Source organism: Dama dama, chromosome 27 (genome assembly GCF_033118175.1).
Source record: "Dama dama isolate Ldn47 chromosome 27, ASM3311817v1, whole genome shotgun sequence".
NCBI classification, from domain to species: domain Eukaryota; kingdom Metazoa; phylum Chordata; class Mammalia; order Artiodactyla; family Cervidae; genus Dama; species Dama dama.
The window spans coordinates 45,099,267-45,118,207 of record NC_083707.1 but is presented as its reverse complement, the minus strand read 5'-3'; the positions used below and the strand labels follow the sequence as shown (position 1 = coordinate 45,118,207).

At 39.7% G+C, this 18,941-nt stretch overlaps 1 protein-coding gene across 2 annotated transcripts in view; it reads right to left on the bottom strand.

Moving 5' to 3' along the window:
- Positions 1 to 3,107: 3,107 nt before the first annotated feature.
- Positions 3,108 to 18,941, bottom strand: part of SETBP1 (SET binding protein 1) — a 399,670-nt gene continuing 383,836 nt past the window's right edge. For both annotated transcript variants that reach the window (XM_061131388.1, XM_061131389.1), the window contains exon 6: positions 3,108 to 8,512. In XM_061131388.1, the coding sequence (XP_060987371.1) occupies positions 7,890 to 8,512 (623 nt within the window). In that variant the 3' untranslated portion in view covers positions 3,108 to 7,889. The remainder of the gene's footprint in view (positions 8,513 to 18,941) is intronic.

Here is an 18,941-nt window from a genome sequence, read left to right as displayed (position 1 = left end):
ATGGTGACTGCAGCCATGAAATTAAAAGATGCTTGCTCTTTGGAAGGAATGCTATGCCCAACCTAGACAGCATATTAAAAAGCAGAGACATTACTTTGCCAACATAGGTCCATCTAGTCAAAGCTATGGTTTTTCCAGTAGTCATGTATGGATGTGAGAGTTGGACTGTGAAGAAAGCTGAGCGCCAAAGAATTGATGCTTTTGAACTGTGGTGTTGGAGAAGACTCTTGAGAGTCCCTTGGACTGCAAGGAGATCAAACCAGTCCATTCTGAAGGAAATCAACCTTGAACATTGATTGGAAGGATTGATACTGAAGCTGAAGCTCCAATACTTTGGTCACCTGATGCAAAGAGTGAACTCATTTGAAAAGACTCCCAGCATCATGCTGGGAAAGATTGAAGGCAGGAGGAAAAGGGGATAACAGAGGACAAGATGGTTGGGTGGAATCACCAACTCAATGGACGTGAGTTTGAGCAAGCTCCAGCAGATGGTGATGAACAGGGAAACCTGGTGTGCTGCAGTCCATGGGCTTGCAAAAAGTCGGACATAACTGAGTGACTGAACAACTATCTACACAACAGATAAAGCTGGGAACTAAAGATAGGGCTTGTTTGGAAGGTAGAACAATGACAGAATTGTAGAGTTAAACTTGTAAGCCATTGCAGATATCATTAAGAACTTAACTCCCCATTTCAGAGTAAGCAAATGAGGCTCAAAGAAGTTCTGTTCTTTGGTGTAGAATTTTTTATCGACCAAGTGGAAATACCTTCCAGATATGTTGACTCTTATTCCAGTGTTCTATTCTCTAAAAAGAGTAGAATTAAGGTAAAATATCAAGTTTAGTAATGATAAAATAGGTGAGGTTTCTCTATTGAAGTTTTAATATTTCTTTTTGTTACTTCCCAATTTTGGCATATATGAATGAGAATAACACTTTGGAACCAGTTTTTTTTCCTTTAATGAATCCTGAAACAAAAGCTCTCAACAAAGTGTGTTGCTATAGCTTTTTATAACAATTAAAAACCTGAATTTTGGCCTTTCCTACAAAAGTGAAAGTGTCAGTAATAACAAACAATGAAAATGCTTGCTGCTGTTGCCACCTTCCCAATTCTTTTCACACCCATTATCTCACCTCACCTATTAAAAGCCTTTTAAGACTTGGGCAAAGCCTTTAGCTTTTCACCTCCATTGTCCTTATTCCCTATCACATGGATACCAGGTTAAACTTTTGGAAGTAATAACCAATTACCCGTATTTCTACTTTTCTGCTATCTCCTCCCTTCAATTCAGGCAGCTAGGCTGATTTGTCCTCACCCCCTCAGAGTATGTACTTGACAGCAAAACACAGAGGAGGAAAATTAAAAAATGAAAAACTTGTTTCTGGTTTTTTCAATTTCAAATGCCTAGGGACTAGGAAAATAGAGAAGACTGGAACACAGAGAAATCATTTGGAAAAATTGGAGTCAAGTTTTCTGAAAGGCCCTTCTTTCCTTCCCCTCCAGGTTAGAAAAGAAATCCTAGGTATGGAACTAAGGTTCATCCATGCTGGTAGAACAGGGTGTAAAAAATTGTACACTAAGCTTCATACCAGCAACATGTGTGAACACATCTGACTGTCTTCACAGTCTCTGTCAGCACGTTGCTATTCTCTGGACTGATGAAAAACCCTAAAGGTTGAGCCAATCAGTTTCATGGCAACAGCTTTGTCCCTACATGAGAAGTTGGTGGGAAGAGATTAGGTATACCCCTGGGAGTCCTTGCTGATTTCAGAAATACCAACAGTCTAATGAAAGAGGACTATATGAGGTTTTAAAATTTCCTGGTTCAGGGCAGGCTTCCCTGATAGCTCAGTTGGTAAAGAATTCGCCTGCAATGCAGGAGACCCTGGTTCGATTCCTGGGTTGGGAAGATCTGCTGGAGAAGGGATAGGCTACCTACTGGGCTTCCCTTGTGGCTCAGCTGGAAAAGAAACTGCTTGCAATGTAAGAGACCTGGGTTCAATCCCTAGGTTGAGAAAGTTCAGTGCAAGATAGTTGGCAGAGGAAAGAGGGCAAATTCTACTTTGATAGAGATTGCTGACTAAATTCTCTGAGTCTCAGGTGACTGTCTAAAGCATTAGGATTCTAACCACCCTGGGGACTGCCCTAATAATCCACTCTTGAAGACTGCTATTCATTCCACAAGATTCCTGTTATTCCACTGTGTGTGCTGCAAATATCAAAAGTCATAATAAATGTTACATTGGGTCAGGTTGATGGTTAAGGATGCAGAGCTGCTAATAACATTTCCTACTTACCTTGTTGGCTTTTTGAAGTGGTGCATCAGAAGATAAAGAAACGAAATGAAAAATATATAAATATATGTATGTTTACATGTTCTCAAAGTAGAATGTGCAAATTACACTTTTAAAGGGGCTATTAAAACCTACTTCTGAATATAAAAATTATAACAGAAAGAGTAGGAACAAAGTACCACCTCAAGGGCTCCACCCTTATTCTGAGAATCCATCACTCTTTTACTGTTTGCCATATTCTGCCTAGAACTATAGTTTATTTTCCACATGCTGATCTTATAAGTTCCTTCAGAGCAAGGATTGTATATTCCTCGGCACTGCCTTTCGGGTCTTGCTGAGACTGGGAGTTTTGGATACATGATCAGTAACTGCCTGTGGTTGATTAAATAGCTTTTCCTATCACTCCAGTAAAACTTTAAGGCCAGCCAGGGATCCATCCTTTAGCTATTTAACATCATGGGATATTTAGTAAGAAAGCTTAATCCATAATGTTCTTCTAAAATTTTAGGATAGGATGGGTCTCCAACATCTTATACTACATTTGGATTGCTTTCAGCAGAGTTCTGACTAGTTCTTTGAATCAGGCTTGGCTTTCCGTCCAGGTGTAATATATTCTGAACAGTAACTCTGTAAATCAGACTCAAATCTTGCCCAAAATGTACTTCCCAGAATCATACAAAAGGCAGAAATTTGGTGAGAATTTTTTCAATGATTCTATATGCAGTTGGTGTGAGCAAAGACCCTTAAATGCTATTAAACTCCTTAGTGATGTGAACCAGATGGAAAATAAAACAAAAGAATTCACAACTCATGTTAGACTGAATTGAATGTCTTTAATTTCACACAATGAATAACATATGAATAGGATTAACTTTTTTTTTTTAATAGTTAAGTGCTCTATACTGTGCTAACCTGATCTGGTAGCGAAAAAGACTGAGCTTTCTTTTAGAAAAAATGTTTAAAACCCAACATCTAAGACCATGGAGGAGCATGACAGTAAAGCATGCCAGATGTATCTACGCCTCAAATAACAGCAAGTCCATGTTCATTTTAAATGTACAAAAATGCTTTATGAATAAAAACTGTTACAAAAAGAACATTTCAAACAATGTACAATTTTTCTTGCCTCTATATTCAATAAAATACAAATACATTTTTTGTTCTAAAATATGTTTACATACAATCAAAGTAGAACATGCAAATTACACTTTAAAAAAGGCTTTTAAAAACCACTTATGAATACAAACTAAAAATTAGCCAGCACGACTTGTAAGACAATCTTGTGCCCCATTTTTTTCTTTTGAAATATATATATACATATTTAACACATCATGTGCATTTATTATTATTTAAGAAATAGATTTTTTTTTTAAAAAAAAAGGAAGAAAAAGAAAGACACCAACCTAAGCTGGAACTGCCCTTCTGTGTTGACCAGTGGCAGCTCTTTTCAATTTTTCCCCCTTTAGTGTTTATTATACCTGGGCAAGTGGGCAAGAGATATCCAGGAAGTTTCTTCCTTGGTTGATATGTGCTTCTAAGACTGTTCCCCAAGTGACTGAGTCCAACAAGGGAGGCAGACTCATCAGTAGGGCAAACTCTCCAAGAAACAAGAGGCAGAGGGAGCCTGGTGTTATGGAAGGAAACTTTAAAAAACACCAAGAAAATGCTACGGTATATTACAGTTCGAGTTTCTAGGCACTGTGATGACATTGTCTGTAAGCTCTGGCGTGTGGACCATTGTGATATTATAGGGTAGAATTGAGAATAATGTCTATAGTTATCTACTTTTACATAATGTGAAGGACTGAAAATCCTGCAATGTAACACTTAAATGGCTTTTGAGGCATTTCAGCTTCTGCCACCTCCCCCCCACCCCCATGCTACAGTTGGCATTTAAAGGCTTTGGAAATATATGTATAGACTTTAGACAGTTCCCAGGTAAATCTTCCTAGTGGTAGGGAAATAATATTCTCCAAAAGCTCATTATCTGAATATTGTCGGGTAATAAGCTGTAGGAGTGGATTTTCTACTTAAGTCCTAAAACCAAATCCTTTATGATCTCCATGTAGTACATCACCTTATACTATAATTCTGTCACCACTTGCTTATCATATTTATAGAACCAGCAATGCCCAGAACACAAACTGCACTGCCATCAATGTGGCCTCTCACTCCGGACAGCAGCCAAGTTAACATGCTAATCCTGTCGGCCCTTAGTCACCTACTTGGGGCTGTCAGTGGCTGTTGAGTCCCAGGCCCGTCAAATCACAAGCCAGCCCTGACATGCTCTCCTTTCCTTCAACCTGTCTTCCTCGGGTTGCAGTGGGAGCCAAGACATTAGAAGAAGTTAAACTCTGTTTCTCTCGTTTGAGATGAGCGGTTGAAAAACAAGTGGCTCCCCAGCCACTTAGAAAGATGGCTCAGAGACCCATCATCACCCGCAAGGTGATTTTTATACCGATTTCACCCTTTGCTTACCCCTAATCAGACTCCATATAAGTGGGTCCATATTAAGTGCCTCCTTACTGAAGGCAAGTCTTGGAGGAAACAGAAAAGTAAACCAAGGAATTTCTCTTATTATGAAATACTTTTGGATCGGTTTATGGAGTCTCGTGCATTTTCTCTAAATAGGCAGTCACAGAAAGCAGTGTTGAGTGGCTAAGAGACCTCCACAGTGCATGTCAGGAGAGTTGGGTTCTAATACTGGTTCTGCTACCAATAAGATGTGAAATGAGACTGGCCCCATATTGAGCCTGGACAGGAGAGGCTAATGCAAAGGGGATAGTTAGAAAATGAGGAAGTGGTCATACTAGAAAGATGAGTTAGGTTAATAGAAAGCAAAAGAAAAAAATCAAAGTAATGCGATACTGACGGAAGAACTTGATGGGAAAGAGAAGCCCTGCAGGTGACAAGACTTGCATCCACCTCCAAACAGTGGATTCACTTATTTCAGTTTGCTCTTCTGCAGTTTTCCAATCTAGCCTTGGGATCATAAATGTAGAAGATCTGCATTTGACTCACATGATCACTGGCAAACTGAATTTATGTATAAGGTATAAGTCTGCTGTATCTCTCCTGGAATACCTTTTGTTGGTTTGGAAATTCTAATGTATCCTAGGGTTATTTGAAATTTCTCACCTACTAGAGGTTAATGCCAATTGAGCTTTAGGTCCTTCCTTAAGAAGCTTAGAGAGTGTCAGCTTATTCCTCTCTGCAGGAAGATTTAGTCTGCTCACAGATTTGGTTGGGGAAACAGTACAACACTGAAGGAAGAAGGGCAAAGGAAAGGATGAAATCAATTATTTTCAAAATCCAACAAGAGAGAAACCTCTTTATGGCTTAATTGGAATGAAAATGGGTATTCTTTCATAGCAATGGTGGGGTGAGCAGGGATAATTTAAACCTTCCTCTTGAATGACTTTGGAACCACTCAGATAGGGCTTGGGAATGACAAATTGAAAGTGGTTGGTTTGATTTTGCTGTTCAACCTGTGTGAAATGCCAAAGGTCAATCTAGGTCATAAACTGAGTATCTAAGATACAAGCTTTGAAGAACAGGAGACTGCATTCCTTTAAACTCACATATGCTGGGATTAAATGCTACTGACACAGTGGCAGCACACGATGTGAAGTCCATGGTGATAGCACACAATAGGATGACTCTGTGGGTAATTTCAACCAACTGCTGGTGCCAGGACAGAGCAGTGATGTTTGCAAGCATATTAACTTGGAATTTAAACATTTACTCTGATAGATAACCCATCCCTTACTCTCCTATGTTCCCGACAAAAATCCTTCTTTCTCTAAGGAAATAATGTTGTGTTCTGAAATAATAATACAATTTTTTGCTGTTCCCAACTTCCTGTAAAGAAGCAATTTGGAGGTAAACCAGATATTCTCATTCTCATCGGAAAATTTAATTCTGTCTCTTAGTGTCTCTCTTTTTATAATCTACCATACCAGGTATTTGATGTCTTAGGGAAGATAAGGGGGAGGTGTGAGGAAGGAAATTGAAAATACTTATTTGAACTTTCCATATCTGACTTTTAGAAAACATCTATGGCAACAGAATAACTTTATATTCATTCTGAGTTTCTTAACATGTTTTACTTGGGTTGTGGAAATGGGTAAAAGAGATGGAATATTTGTCCACGCTAAACCAATGGCTAGAGTACAACTTGGATGAGAAATGTACAGTTTAAATTGACCATTTAAAAGACGATTTGTCACACACAGTTTGCATCCATGCAGACTGATAGACTTATAATTACATTATGTACAATATGTTTCAGTTTATTAAGGCAACCACAACTTGGATACTTTGTCCAAGGTGATGTGATAGGATTGGAGTGGTGACACCCTTTGAGCATTTCCTTTCTTTTTTCCCAGATAAGAACACTTAATCCCATCTGCTTTCATGAAAAGAGATAATGGACTTCTATTGTCTTTTTGCCCCCCCCCCCTTTTTTTCCAATGACCTTTGACAGTTATCTGTTTGAAAAAAAAAAATCACACACCAAGGCATTGCTAGACACTTGTCTTTCTGGTGGGTCTGGGGTTTCAATTTTTGGTGATTTGTCAGTTATTCCATTTTCTATGGGGCATTAAGACCATTTTAAGGTGTCTATACTTCGCTGATATGCTTTAAGTATAAAAATAACCTGATTGATACCTGGGTCAATGTATCTTTAGTTGTTTTAAATTACTTATTTTTAAAAGGCTCTATCAATACTAAGTATTTGTTTCACAATGACTGGGATTCAAAGCCAAGTTCCTTGGAACAGCATGCCAAGGATGAACATGACGACACAGGTAAGGTTTACATTATTTAGGTATGAAAGGTAATGAAAAGGTACATGGAAGTACAATGTGCAAAGAAAAAGTTGGAACAGATGATGCTAAAAATCAGTATGTGTGGTAGAAGAAATACACACAAGAATTATGAATGCATGTCTGAGGTTGCCTATCACTAGAATTTCACCCTCCGATGACATCAGTCTATCTGAGAAACCGTATTGTTAACAGAAAGATTCGGGTCACCTGATGATGATTTTGGTGCCCCAAAGCCTAGCCTAGCTCGAAAAACCAGAAGAAATAAAAACCAATTAAATGGAAGTGGATTACAACAAAGCCAGTTGAGAAATTTGCCGCTTTTCTCCCCTTGGAATGTTTCCTAATTGAGGGCGTTTCCCTTTCAATCTTCCTGTCCAGTAACTGCAATGGAATCAAGGGTGCACCTTGGCTGCAGGAGGTCTGGCGGCTTTCAGGGAGCACCACCATCTTTTTCCTCCGGGATGGGTCTCCTGCTGCCTGTCAAGGATCTAGCCATTCTGAAGTGCTGCTTGGTGGGAACTGCTGTGGAACACACATGCACGCGCGCACACACGTACGCACACACCCATTCTTTTGAAGACGTCCCCTTGCTTTGCTTTGCCAAGAGCTCCTGAAGGCTCAACCCCGTCCTCTGGCCCGATTCTGCCCCTGCCCAGCTTCTGGAGAGCAGGGCATGGTGTCCCTGCGGCGGGGATTCCGCCCAGCCCGGCTCACTGCACTTCCAACGCGTCAGTCCACCCCCGGCCCCAGGTTCGGACCCACCCTACGGAAGGACATCGCTCTCACTCCCTCGCGACTTCCTCTGCCTTTTGGCCTTCACTTCCTCTTCCGGGGGAAGGGGCTGTGGCGGGGGCGCCTGCTGCGGGGGCTGGGCCGGAGGCTGAGGTTTGTGTTTCCTCTTCCCGCCTCCTCTGGGGGTCTTGGGCAGAGGGGGCGGCGGGGGCGGCGGGGGAGGCGGGGGCGGCGGGAGGGGCGGGGGCGGCGGCGGGGGCAGGGGCGGCGCCTCCCGGGCCATGTGGATGACCGCCTCGATGGTGGCCATGATGGTGTCTTGGCTGGCGGCCGGCTCCAAGACGAGCGGGCTCAGGCTCGGCTTCTGACCCCGTTTGCTGGGAAGGTCGATGCATTTTTCCAGCACTGGCATTTGGTCTCTGGAGTCCTCATCGAACTGCGTGGGCTGCTTCCGGGGACGCCCTCTCCTCTTCTTGACGAAGTTGTTGCCTGTCTTTGATTGTCTCTGCAGCCGCTTGGCCTTCAGGATCTTGTTCACGTGATCCAGGTTCTTCTTGGTGGACAGAATCTTCGTGTAGTTGCACATCTTCCGCACCTCGCACTGGATCGCTTCGATCTCCCGCCGCTTAAATCGCTTCTTCAGGGAGGAGCTGGCTGCAGGAAGGGAAGAGAGAAGAAACTGATCACAGGATGCAGGCTGTCTTAAACCCAGTCTTTTCAGTGGCAACTGGCATTATATTTGGCTATGAAGATGATGGAAAGTTGATGCTATGACTCACTACCCACTATTTATTCTTTTTTATTAAAATTAAAAAAATAGAAATAAACATGGGTTGAATAGTATGTGTACAAAGTATATCATTATTTCATTCTCCACAGAAATCCCATGAAATACTCTTCTTCACATTTTTAAGTTTGGAAATAGGCTCACACCATGTAGACAGATCTGCCAGGGAAGTCAATGTCAGAATCACAATATAAAGTCTTCCATTGTTGTTTTTCTATTATAGCTTTTATTTTTTTATTCAGCTCTATGACCTCTGATCTAATTTAATTTAGCATTAGGCTATACTTTTTTTTTTTTGTAAAAGATGCTGAAAGGATAAAATGACAAGCAGCCCTCTGGATCAGAGAATCTGGCTCATTCGTTTGTACCATCAACCTCAAAAAGGAGATGCCTTGACCTGAACTAGAATCCAGAACTGAACCTATTATATCCCTAACCATCATCCCCTAACTGACAGAGGAAGAATTCTTTTAGGTACACTATATTTGGGATGACCCTATCTCTCTTAATTCCCGCCCCCGCCCCCACCCCCAATGGTTTGGACTTGTCAACTTGCCTGATGATGTCCAATTGACCAGGTCTTTCTTAACTAGTGCATCTTCTGGAATCCCCAAGGAAAATACCAGCCAGGTGTTTCTGAATCATTTACACCCCTGCTACTGGGCTGTTGTTTGCAAAGAACTCTTTTCATGTCCTGGTGGCCAGATGCGCCTCTATTTTATGAGCCAAACTTCTAGTCGCAGGAAGTCCTGTACTGCCGCCACTAAATAGCCTTCAGAACTGCTTCATTTTGAAGTTCAGACACCATAAAGTGTGAATAGCTTCAAGATGGAGCAGACCTTTCCTCTAGATTGTTCTTCCTCCTTGTGTTGTTCACTAGAGGCACACCTGTATATACATGTGTATACACACATACACACACAGGCACTCACACACATCGAGGTGCCCTATCTTCACATTGGCTCCTCTGTCTGGCCACTTCCAAGCATAAAAAGTCCTTAGTTCTTTGCTGCTGTGATTTACGCTAAATGCTCATCCCCAAAGAAGCCCACGTAGTTGTTGTCAACGCTACAAAAACACTGCAGGCCTAAAAGCAAATGTGTTTCATTTTAGCATGGTGGTTTGTTGTGTCATCCTGCATTTTTTCAACTGTTAGTGGAGAAGCAGAATAAATATCTTAAGGGAGATGAGGAAAAACTGGCGAAAACACAGACAGCATTGTCACTTACTCTTGGGCACTCCGGCATGATTCTTCCCCTGCTTTTCCCCGTCTCTCTCTCATGCTGTGCCTGACACAGATCTCCTGGAGGGTTTTATTTGAAGTTATTTATGCCATAGGCTTCATGGAGTGGGAAGCTCTGAGTTCCATAGGACAGGCCAAAATGGTACTGCTTTTGGCCAAAGGTCATTGTGAGACTTACTTTGCAATGAATACCTACTGAACAATCTTTAAAATAAGTTATAAAGATCAAAATAGAACAAAGCCAGAGTGAGCTTCTGACTACAAAATAGAATTTTTGTAGTTAGTGTTGTAAAAAGAAAAGCTTGCTCAATTTTAAGTTTTCAGACACAGAGGCCAACTTCTGTTGGTCTTCATGTCCCTCACAGGGCATGCCATGGTGCCTCGTACATGGAAGGGATTTAAAAATTGTTTCTTGACTGATGAATCACACTGATCATTGCTGTCTTATATTCTTCTCTAAAGGAGTTTTAGTTTAGATATTTTAACTGACCATTCTAAATAACTGTGACACTAACAGCAAGTTTCCATGTCAGAGCCAAGTCATTTACCTTGTCCACACTGCTCGTGAGGAAAGGAAAACTTGTCAGAAATACTCCACAAAACAATTAGCATCATTCCAAAGAAAAGTTCCACTAGCAGTTTACCTTCTTTTTAGTTTATATCATCCAAAGAGAAGAAAATGCTATGTGACACAAAATAAAGCATGCAGTTCCAAAATAAATCATTTGGGGCAATTAGCTGGCAATGTTCAATGATTAAAGCTTGACTGGAAAACTGTGAGCTGAACTGGAGGTCATCTGGAGCAAATACAACCAATGAATATTTCATCTCAGTACTTTTTTAAGCATGAAATGTCAGACAAAAAGGAACATAGTAGATAATCCCATATTCAATAATTTCTTATATGATACATATTTTTTATTAAACCCTTGCATTAAAAATTATGATATAATTCATTCTGAGTATTTTAAACTTACCAAACAATACTAAAAATACTATAACTGACTCTTTTGTACCCACCATTCACATTTAATAAGCATTACTTTTTGCCATATATGCTTTAGAAAACATTAGAGTCAGTTCAGTCAGTGCTCCATCATCAATTCTATTTCCTTCCCTTTCCCTGGTTGAATTTGTACTTTTACTGCATATATGTGAACTCATATTGGTAAAAATTAAAACTCTGAGACTACCTGATATTTGTAATTCTGTAAGGAAGTAGGAAGACTTGCACAGTGTTGGCAGGAAAGCAAATTATCAGGATCTTTTGGGAAGTGATTGAGCAATAACTACTAGCATTGAAGATGGGCATGCCCAGTGCCCCAGAGATCCCACAGCCAGGTTGCCTCCTTTGCTCATGTGTGACAGGAGGCTGATGATGTCCCCTGAAGCTCAGTGTATGTTAAAGAAGACTTAAAACAATCTAAATATTAATTTAAAAGGTAATGAATCACTGCAAAACATTCACCCAATGAAATACTGCTCATCTGTTAAAAAGAATAAACTACATATCAACATGGCTGAATCTAAAAACAATTGAATAAAAAAAGAAAATGAGTGTTTGTAAAGCATACCACTTATGTAAATTAAAAACACACAGATCCCTTGAATTTTTATCTCATTTTCAATGACCAGGTGTGAAAGTTTAAAGTGACTCCTATGCAGATTAATTGAGTCAAAGACTGAGTGGCCGAGATTTCAACATTTCTTCCCTCCAAAGCTACCTCATGGGACTTTATTACACCTCTAGAGTAGCATTGCCCAATAGAAATGTCTGCAGTGGTGGAATTGGCCTGTATTTATGCTGTCTCATACAGTAGCCATTTGGAGAAGGCAATGGCAACCCACTCCAGTACTCTTGCCTGGAGAATCCCAGGACGGTGGAGCCTGGTGGACTGCCGTCTATGGGGTCGCACAGAGTCAGACATGACTGAAGTGACTTAGCAGCAGCAGCATACAGTAGCCATTAGCCACATGTGGTTACGGGGCACTTGACATGTGGCAAGTGTGACTGAGGAATTGACTTTTTAATTTAATTTAAAGTTAAATAGCTACATGGGCTAGTGGCTAACATATTGTGCAACTCAGCTCTAGCCCAAGGACCATAGAATACTGAGGACACACAGGGATCATCCAGTAAAGCACAGACTCTGGGAAGCTCCTGGCAAACAAGCTGGTGCCTCAACAAATAAGTGGGGAGGAGGGGAGGGTAGAGCTGTAAATTAAAAGAAGATATAAAATGACCACATGTGGATGGCAGTTTAAACAAACTGTCAAGAGATACTTTATAAATTCATGGAAATTTTAATAATATCTAGGCATTTCTTGATATAATTGTTGCTAAGTTTCTTAGGTATGATAATTGCACTGTGATCATTTTTAAAAGTACCTTCCTTTTAGAAATACCTACTAAATTATTAATAGGTGAAATCATATGATATCATCTGGCCCTGGCTTCAAAATAATAAAGGAAGGAAGAGGGGAGTGGAAGTATTCCTGAAACAAGATTGCCATGAGTTGATTATGTTGAAGCTGAGTATGCTATCCTACTACTCTGATATATACTTGCTAGTTCCATAATACATGGTTTAAAAATAGAAATAATTAGTGTCAGTAAAACATCTTTCTTAGGATCTTAGGATTGCTAAGAGTCAGAGTGTTCTGCTTTTCATACTCTTGGGCTCTATTTTACCTAAATAACTTTAGAAGAATAAGAAATGTCCTCAGTAAAGGTCATATATCATCTCCTGGAAAACTCCTGCTGGTAGCTATCCTCCTGGCTGAGTGGGGTGGGAGAATGAATGAGTGCTCTGGGTTTTATTTTCTAACTAATTGCATAAACATGCATCATGGTTCAATCTCCACTGACGGCCTCACATGTTAAGACTAAATATCCCTCTTTCTTTTTTATATTACAGTTTTTGAGGGGTTTCCCATCAACTGAACATCTGAATTTTATTGTATCCTATAAGTATTCTCCAAACTTCCAGTGCAAGCTCATTACTTTGTATGTGAATAGCACCAGAGTGCAGGTCAGTAGGAAGGGCTCTGGGCAGGGACAGCTGGAAACCAAGTTGAATTAGGATGAACCTCTTAGCTCCTTTTGGGTCTCTGAAGAATTGAATTTTTAATTTAAAGTTAAATAGCTACATGGGCTAGTGGCTAATGGCAGCTCAGCTCTAGACCAAGGACCATAGAATACTGAGGACACACAGGGATTATCCAGTAAAGCGCAGACTGTTTTTTCATCTGTTACATTGAACAGTTAAGACTAGATGCTCTTAATGTCCCCTTCTATATTTAAAGATTGTTATAATTCTTTCCTATGAAAGAAAGTGAAAGTTGCTCAGTCGTGTCCGACTCTTTGCGACCTCCTGGACACTACAGTCCATGGAATTCTCCAGGCCAAAATACTGGAGTGGGTAGCCTTTCCCTTCTCCAGGGGATCTCCCTAACCCAGGGATCGAACCCAGGTCTCCCGCATTGCAGACGGATTCTTTACCAGCTGAGCTACAAGACAAGCCCAAATTCTTTCCTATACTCATTATCAATTGCCTTACCAAATGTGAGGTGACTTTCTACAACATTTATTTCATCTAATAATTTTGAAATTCTAGTGTGGTGGAGAGGAAGGCTTTGGATTTGGCAGGGTTTGATAGTCACAAATCTTTCTCCTTATTGCTTATGATTTCACTGTCCCTCTAAATGTTAACAGATTTTTCTCTCTTCAAATTGTTTCATTATTAGACAGTAATTTCTGGTCTCTTGCAGCAAGATTGATTCCATATTTGCTCTTTCCTATAATTGTCCTATATCTTGCCTGTTCTTTGTTAGCCTGAAAGAATAATTATGAGTGGCTAAGGCAAAATATGAATTCATTTCTTCATAACTCTGCAATGCAAATCACCTTTTTTATGTGCTTAAAACTGCCATGCAAATGGTTGAGTTGGTTTTGATACACATCTCGAATTTCTCTATCTTCTCCCATTATCAGATGATTGGCTCACCAGCATTTGTTGATTCTGCTACTTCTTTTACGATAATCAAACATTGGGCTTAGCACTCCTTTTGCACACTGACTTTATAGATGTTGTGTAAGCACTGCAAGCAAGATAAGGGCTAATGAGGCTTAGCTGTATATAGAATTTTCTTAAGAAACAGGTACTAAACTTTTAGAGACTTTGCGCATAGGCAAGACATATTCTGGTTTTGTAAAGTTCTGGATGGGTCAGAGTGGGAGACAAATTTATCTCTAAACTAATTAGACTTTTTCTTGCTATTGGGAAGGTGAAGAAATTTTTGGGACTATTGAAATGCCCATAGTGAAGTTAGGCTTCAGATAGGTAGGGCTGGAGCACCATTGGCCTCAGTCAAGGAACAGAGATGCAGTGTCAAGGGCTTTGTATGTTGATACACATTAGAAGATTTCTTTGCAGGCACAGGCCAGGACTTTCCTATGTGCTCCCAGAGTTAACCATACAGCAGGACAAGATCTCGTATGTAACACATGGGCAACAAATACAGGTTCAAGGGAATTTGATTGTTAAATGTTTTCCCATGTAAATTGTGCATTTTGGAAATACTTCTGTACTTAACTCAGTGATGGTCTCTTGTTTTCCTAATGCTACTTTTTACTTTCTAATGAGATATATGAAGCTTCCCTGGCGGCTCAGCTGGTAAAGAATCTGCCTGCCAATGCAGGAGACTTGGGTTTTATCCCTGGGTTGGGCAGATCCCCTGGAGGAGGAAATGGCAACCCACTCCAGTATCCTTGCCTGGAAAATTTCATGGACAGAGGAGTCTGGTGGGCTACAGTCCATGAGGTTACAAAGAGTTGAATATGACTGAGCTTGCATGCACGCTAGCATGCATGTAAACTGAGCATTTTATTTGGGATACTTCTGTACTTAACTCAGTAATGATCTCCTGTTTTCCTAATGCTACTTCTTATTTTCTAATAGGATATATGAAGCAACTTTCCTTGGCATGCAATCTTTCTTCCTTCTTCCTTAGAGTTTAAATTAACCTTCTGTGTCCTGGTCTTAAAAGCTCATTTGAAAAAGATGGCAAGTTCCCTTGGCCGGTGAGGCCTCTGTGGGCCAGGGCACATCAGAGTCACTGCCGGTCATCAGCACATGTGCGATATACCACTGCTTTCCAATTTGAAAGCCATAATTTAGAATTAAGGGTTAGCAGATGTGGGGGACTTGTCACCGATAGAATGGTGTGCTTCCATTCTGTTCTGAAAGTCACATTAGTATAGTTGGGGGTTTCTTTGAAAATGTAACTAGCTTGTTTAAAGCATAGTAACTGCTTGAACCACTAAAGGATAGCTTCCTCTTAGGGTTTTATTTTGAAAGAACATTCTATCTCAGCTGCAATGTTGAGGATACATTCTATCTCAGCTGCAATGGCTGAGGAGATCTGGTCTTTGTTTTGCTCCTATTTCACACGTCTCTGTGGGAAAAGGGAAGGCAGGAGGTGAGGAGAGCAGTGTGACTGTGGAGAGGTGGAGCAGTAGGTGTGTGCCTGTGTGTTCCTGTGTGGGGGCTCCTCTCTGCCTCTCCAGATCTGGATTCTGTTCTAAATTGGTAGGCTCTCAAGTGGGGTGTGTATGTTCCCCAAGGAGGAAACTGGGCTGCAAGAAAAACATGATAATATTTTAATTTATATTTTTATCTGAAAAATAAAAAACCATGTTAAGCAGTCTAATGCTTAATATAAGGAACAATAGTGGATGATGCCCATATTTGGGCTGCATATCAGATAATCTGTCACCTGTCACAGTTGGGCATGAGGTCCCTGGGAAAAGAGGAGACCACATGCATTCAAGGGACTGACGGCATCCCATCAGTTTATTCCCTTCGGGTGTCCTCAGGTCTTGTACATGGTTAAATTAAGAAAATTAAGATCTTTAAACAGTAAAAAAAAAAAGAAAAGTTTTTCACAAAAAATAAAAATACTTTGTAACGAGACCAAGAATATCAATGAAATATGTTCTATACCACACAGAGTTTCATTGGTTACCTTGCAGCAAACTTGTAGCAGTGTAAAGAAGTTGCTATTTTCAAAGATGAATCTGACAATTTTCTTTTACTTTGAGAGAAGGATTCTAAATATTTTCACCTTCTTGGTGCTGTCAATAGGCTGTCTGTAACGTTACCTTGCAATTGTTAAAAAACGAAAAAAGCCCTTAATGTCCCTTTAGGGCAAAATGGGCAAGGAAGTAATTGCTTTTAGAAGCCAACTCATCTTATGGAGTCAGCAGTTTTTGAAATTGATTGGAAATGTTTTCAGAAATCTGAGCTCATTAAAAAATGCAATGCCTTTTGATATGCAAGACCATCTGACTGTTAATAAAGGAAGTTGGTTAGTCTAATTTCAACAACAACAAAAAAAAACACCTTTGCTTAGTTGATGGATGGGATTGAAAAAAACAGTGATGGAAACAAAACGATGCACTTTCTCCTTTTGGATCTATGTTTATATGAAATACCATTTTAACCTATAACATCTACTAACAAGTATTGAAACAAACTGAATTTGAAATGAGACCTTCAAACTGCTTAGTCACAAGTGTTAAAACCCAAGATTTTTGAAAAGAAGTATTCAAATGCAGTCACTTGGTTCTCTCTGAAACATTATTAAAAATATTAAAATTAGTATAAAATTTTGATGACAGTGAAAATATTTTTGTCTCATTAATAATACAGTTAAATGAAATTTTGATTTATTTTGAGAATATTATTTATTTATTTCAGATTTGTCTCAACTTTTCAAGTTTACATTTTAAAAGTGCACATATTCTAAATACGTATTTACATGGGCGTAATGTTCAAAATTATTTTACTGATACCACCTCATGATCAAAAATCTGAACTGCTTAAAAGGTTTTCCTTTGTTTTTCTAGGCTCCCGAAGACTTTATTTACTGAGTATTTAATCCTAGAGGAATTTAACTTTCTATGAATCCATGGCTTAAGAAGTCATTAAAGCTTCTTGAAGACAGCATGTGTTCTTAGTACCCCTCATAATGAAGAGAACTATAGTTTCTTTCTCATAGTAGATGCTTGATTAACATTTCCTGTTGGATTGTTTCAGCTTCTAAACCCTAGAAACCAAAGCCTAATATCATTAATCTTCATATTCCCTAGAGCACCTTGAATTGAATTGCATACAATTCCAAGACAGTTCAAAAGAGTGTTTCATTCATGGAGAGCCTCTGGAGTGGGATTTGATGCTGACCTCCATGTTTTGGAAACGCAGTTCTGAGGTCCTGGTTCCTAGGTCTTCAGAATCCTTGACTTTTTAACCACGGGGTTAAAATGCCAGTCCTTTCAGGAGCCTGGGTTTTGGACAAACCACCTACACTTTTGGACAGATAAAGGCGGTGGTGACTAGCCTCCAGAGACAGACTAAGCCACTAAGTCAGGTTGCTCAAAGAATCTCTAAGAAAGGGAACCAGGACTTCAGCAGGCCTGAGAAAGCTTGGTGAAGGGAATGAGCTCAGAGGTCAGAAAACAAGAAATAGGGGCAACTAAATCAACCTCAAAGTGAACTGTGCATATTATTAGTAGGAATTGCCCAGGATGAATCTACAGAAGAATTTTAAGTCTGGGCGTTTTTCTGAGAGTGATACTTAATAGAGTCAGAGGGGCTTGGTGAGGTGTGAACTGAGAGTGGCGGCACTCATTAACTAAGGAATACTAGAGCCGTTTAGCCTGACTCTGTTCAATCAACTTTGGTTTTTGTATGTTGCATGTGGCTCAAGCCCCAGCAGACTGACTAGACAACGTGAGAGGCTGGATAGAAGTGCAGTTAATGCCAAAAAGTTTGACGCTACATCTGTTGAGTCTCACAGCATGCCAGGTGGTCACGCGGCGGGGGTAGCTGCACCCTCTCAAAGGGCTCTTTATTTCTCTTTTCTTTCCTTTCAAATGTGGCAGAGCAGTATTCTTAACTGTAAATACCATCACTTACATAATACTCCAGCTATTGTAGATACGTGTTCATAAGTGATCACGAGAGATTTTCTTTCTCTCTTGTAAGTTTTGAAAAAGAAAATAGAAAAACAAGGAAGAACAAAGAACAATGTAACAGACATGTTCTTATGAAAATTTTCACATTTTTAATATTTAGGCTTGGATGAAATAAATCCTTATTGACCATGCTAGAACTTTAAGAATTAGATCAAATGGTTGGTATTCATGTTTTGTTTTTCTATTTGGTCTTAATAATTGCATTTGTTTACTTAAAACTCAGACTTTTATTTACAATCTGATAGAAAACACACTGACCAGGACATTAGGAGAATAATGTTCTCATCTTGATCTTTCACCCCTCAGTACTGTGCGTTCAGACACATCTCTCAATTCCTTGGCAGGACATTTACTTAGGAATAAATATGATTCTGTAAAAATAGTTATATACCTCCAAGCCTTCTCTGTTCTAGGTAAAATGTCCTCAATCCCTTTATTTATATTCATATGAAATTAATTCTAGACTATATTCCATTTGATTACCCTCCACCGGAGATTTAAATCATCTGACAAATCTCACCTTAAATTTTGTTGCCCAGGATGGAACTGATTTTCCAAGTATGAAGTGATGAATGCATATGGCACTATACTTAATGTGAACTACATAAAAACAAACAACCAAAAAGCCTCCTTTTTTTCTTCCCAGCAACATCACATGGTTAGTTCACATTAAATGGAAGCTCAATTAACTCTCTTAAACACTTTCATAAGTTTGGCCACCAAACTTGGCCATTGCTACATGGAATTGGTTTTTGAGCTTAAATGCAAGCCTTCTATTTAAATCTGCAAAATTTAATTTTACTGGTTTTAGTCTATTGTGAAAGTCTGGAATCTTATTTTTGTTTTCTCAGAGAGGGCCCAGGTTTGTGAAGTTTCCAGAGAATCTGAATACCCACATGTCAACTTTTGCTTTAACCCCTTCTAAGCATGATTCGTGGGACTCAAATGCATGCTATTTTTCTCTTTATTGAAGTTTTTCAAGAAAAGATGTCAATTTACACAGTGAAATATCCCT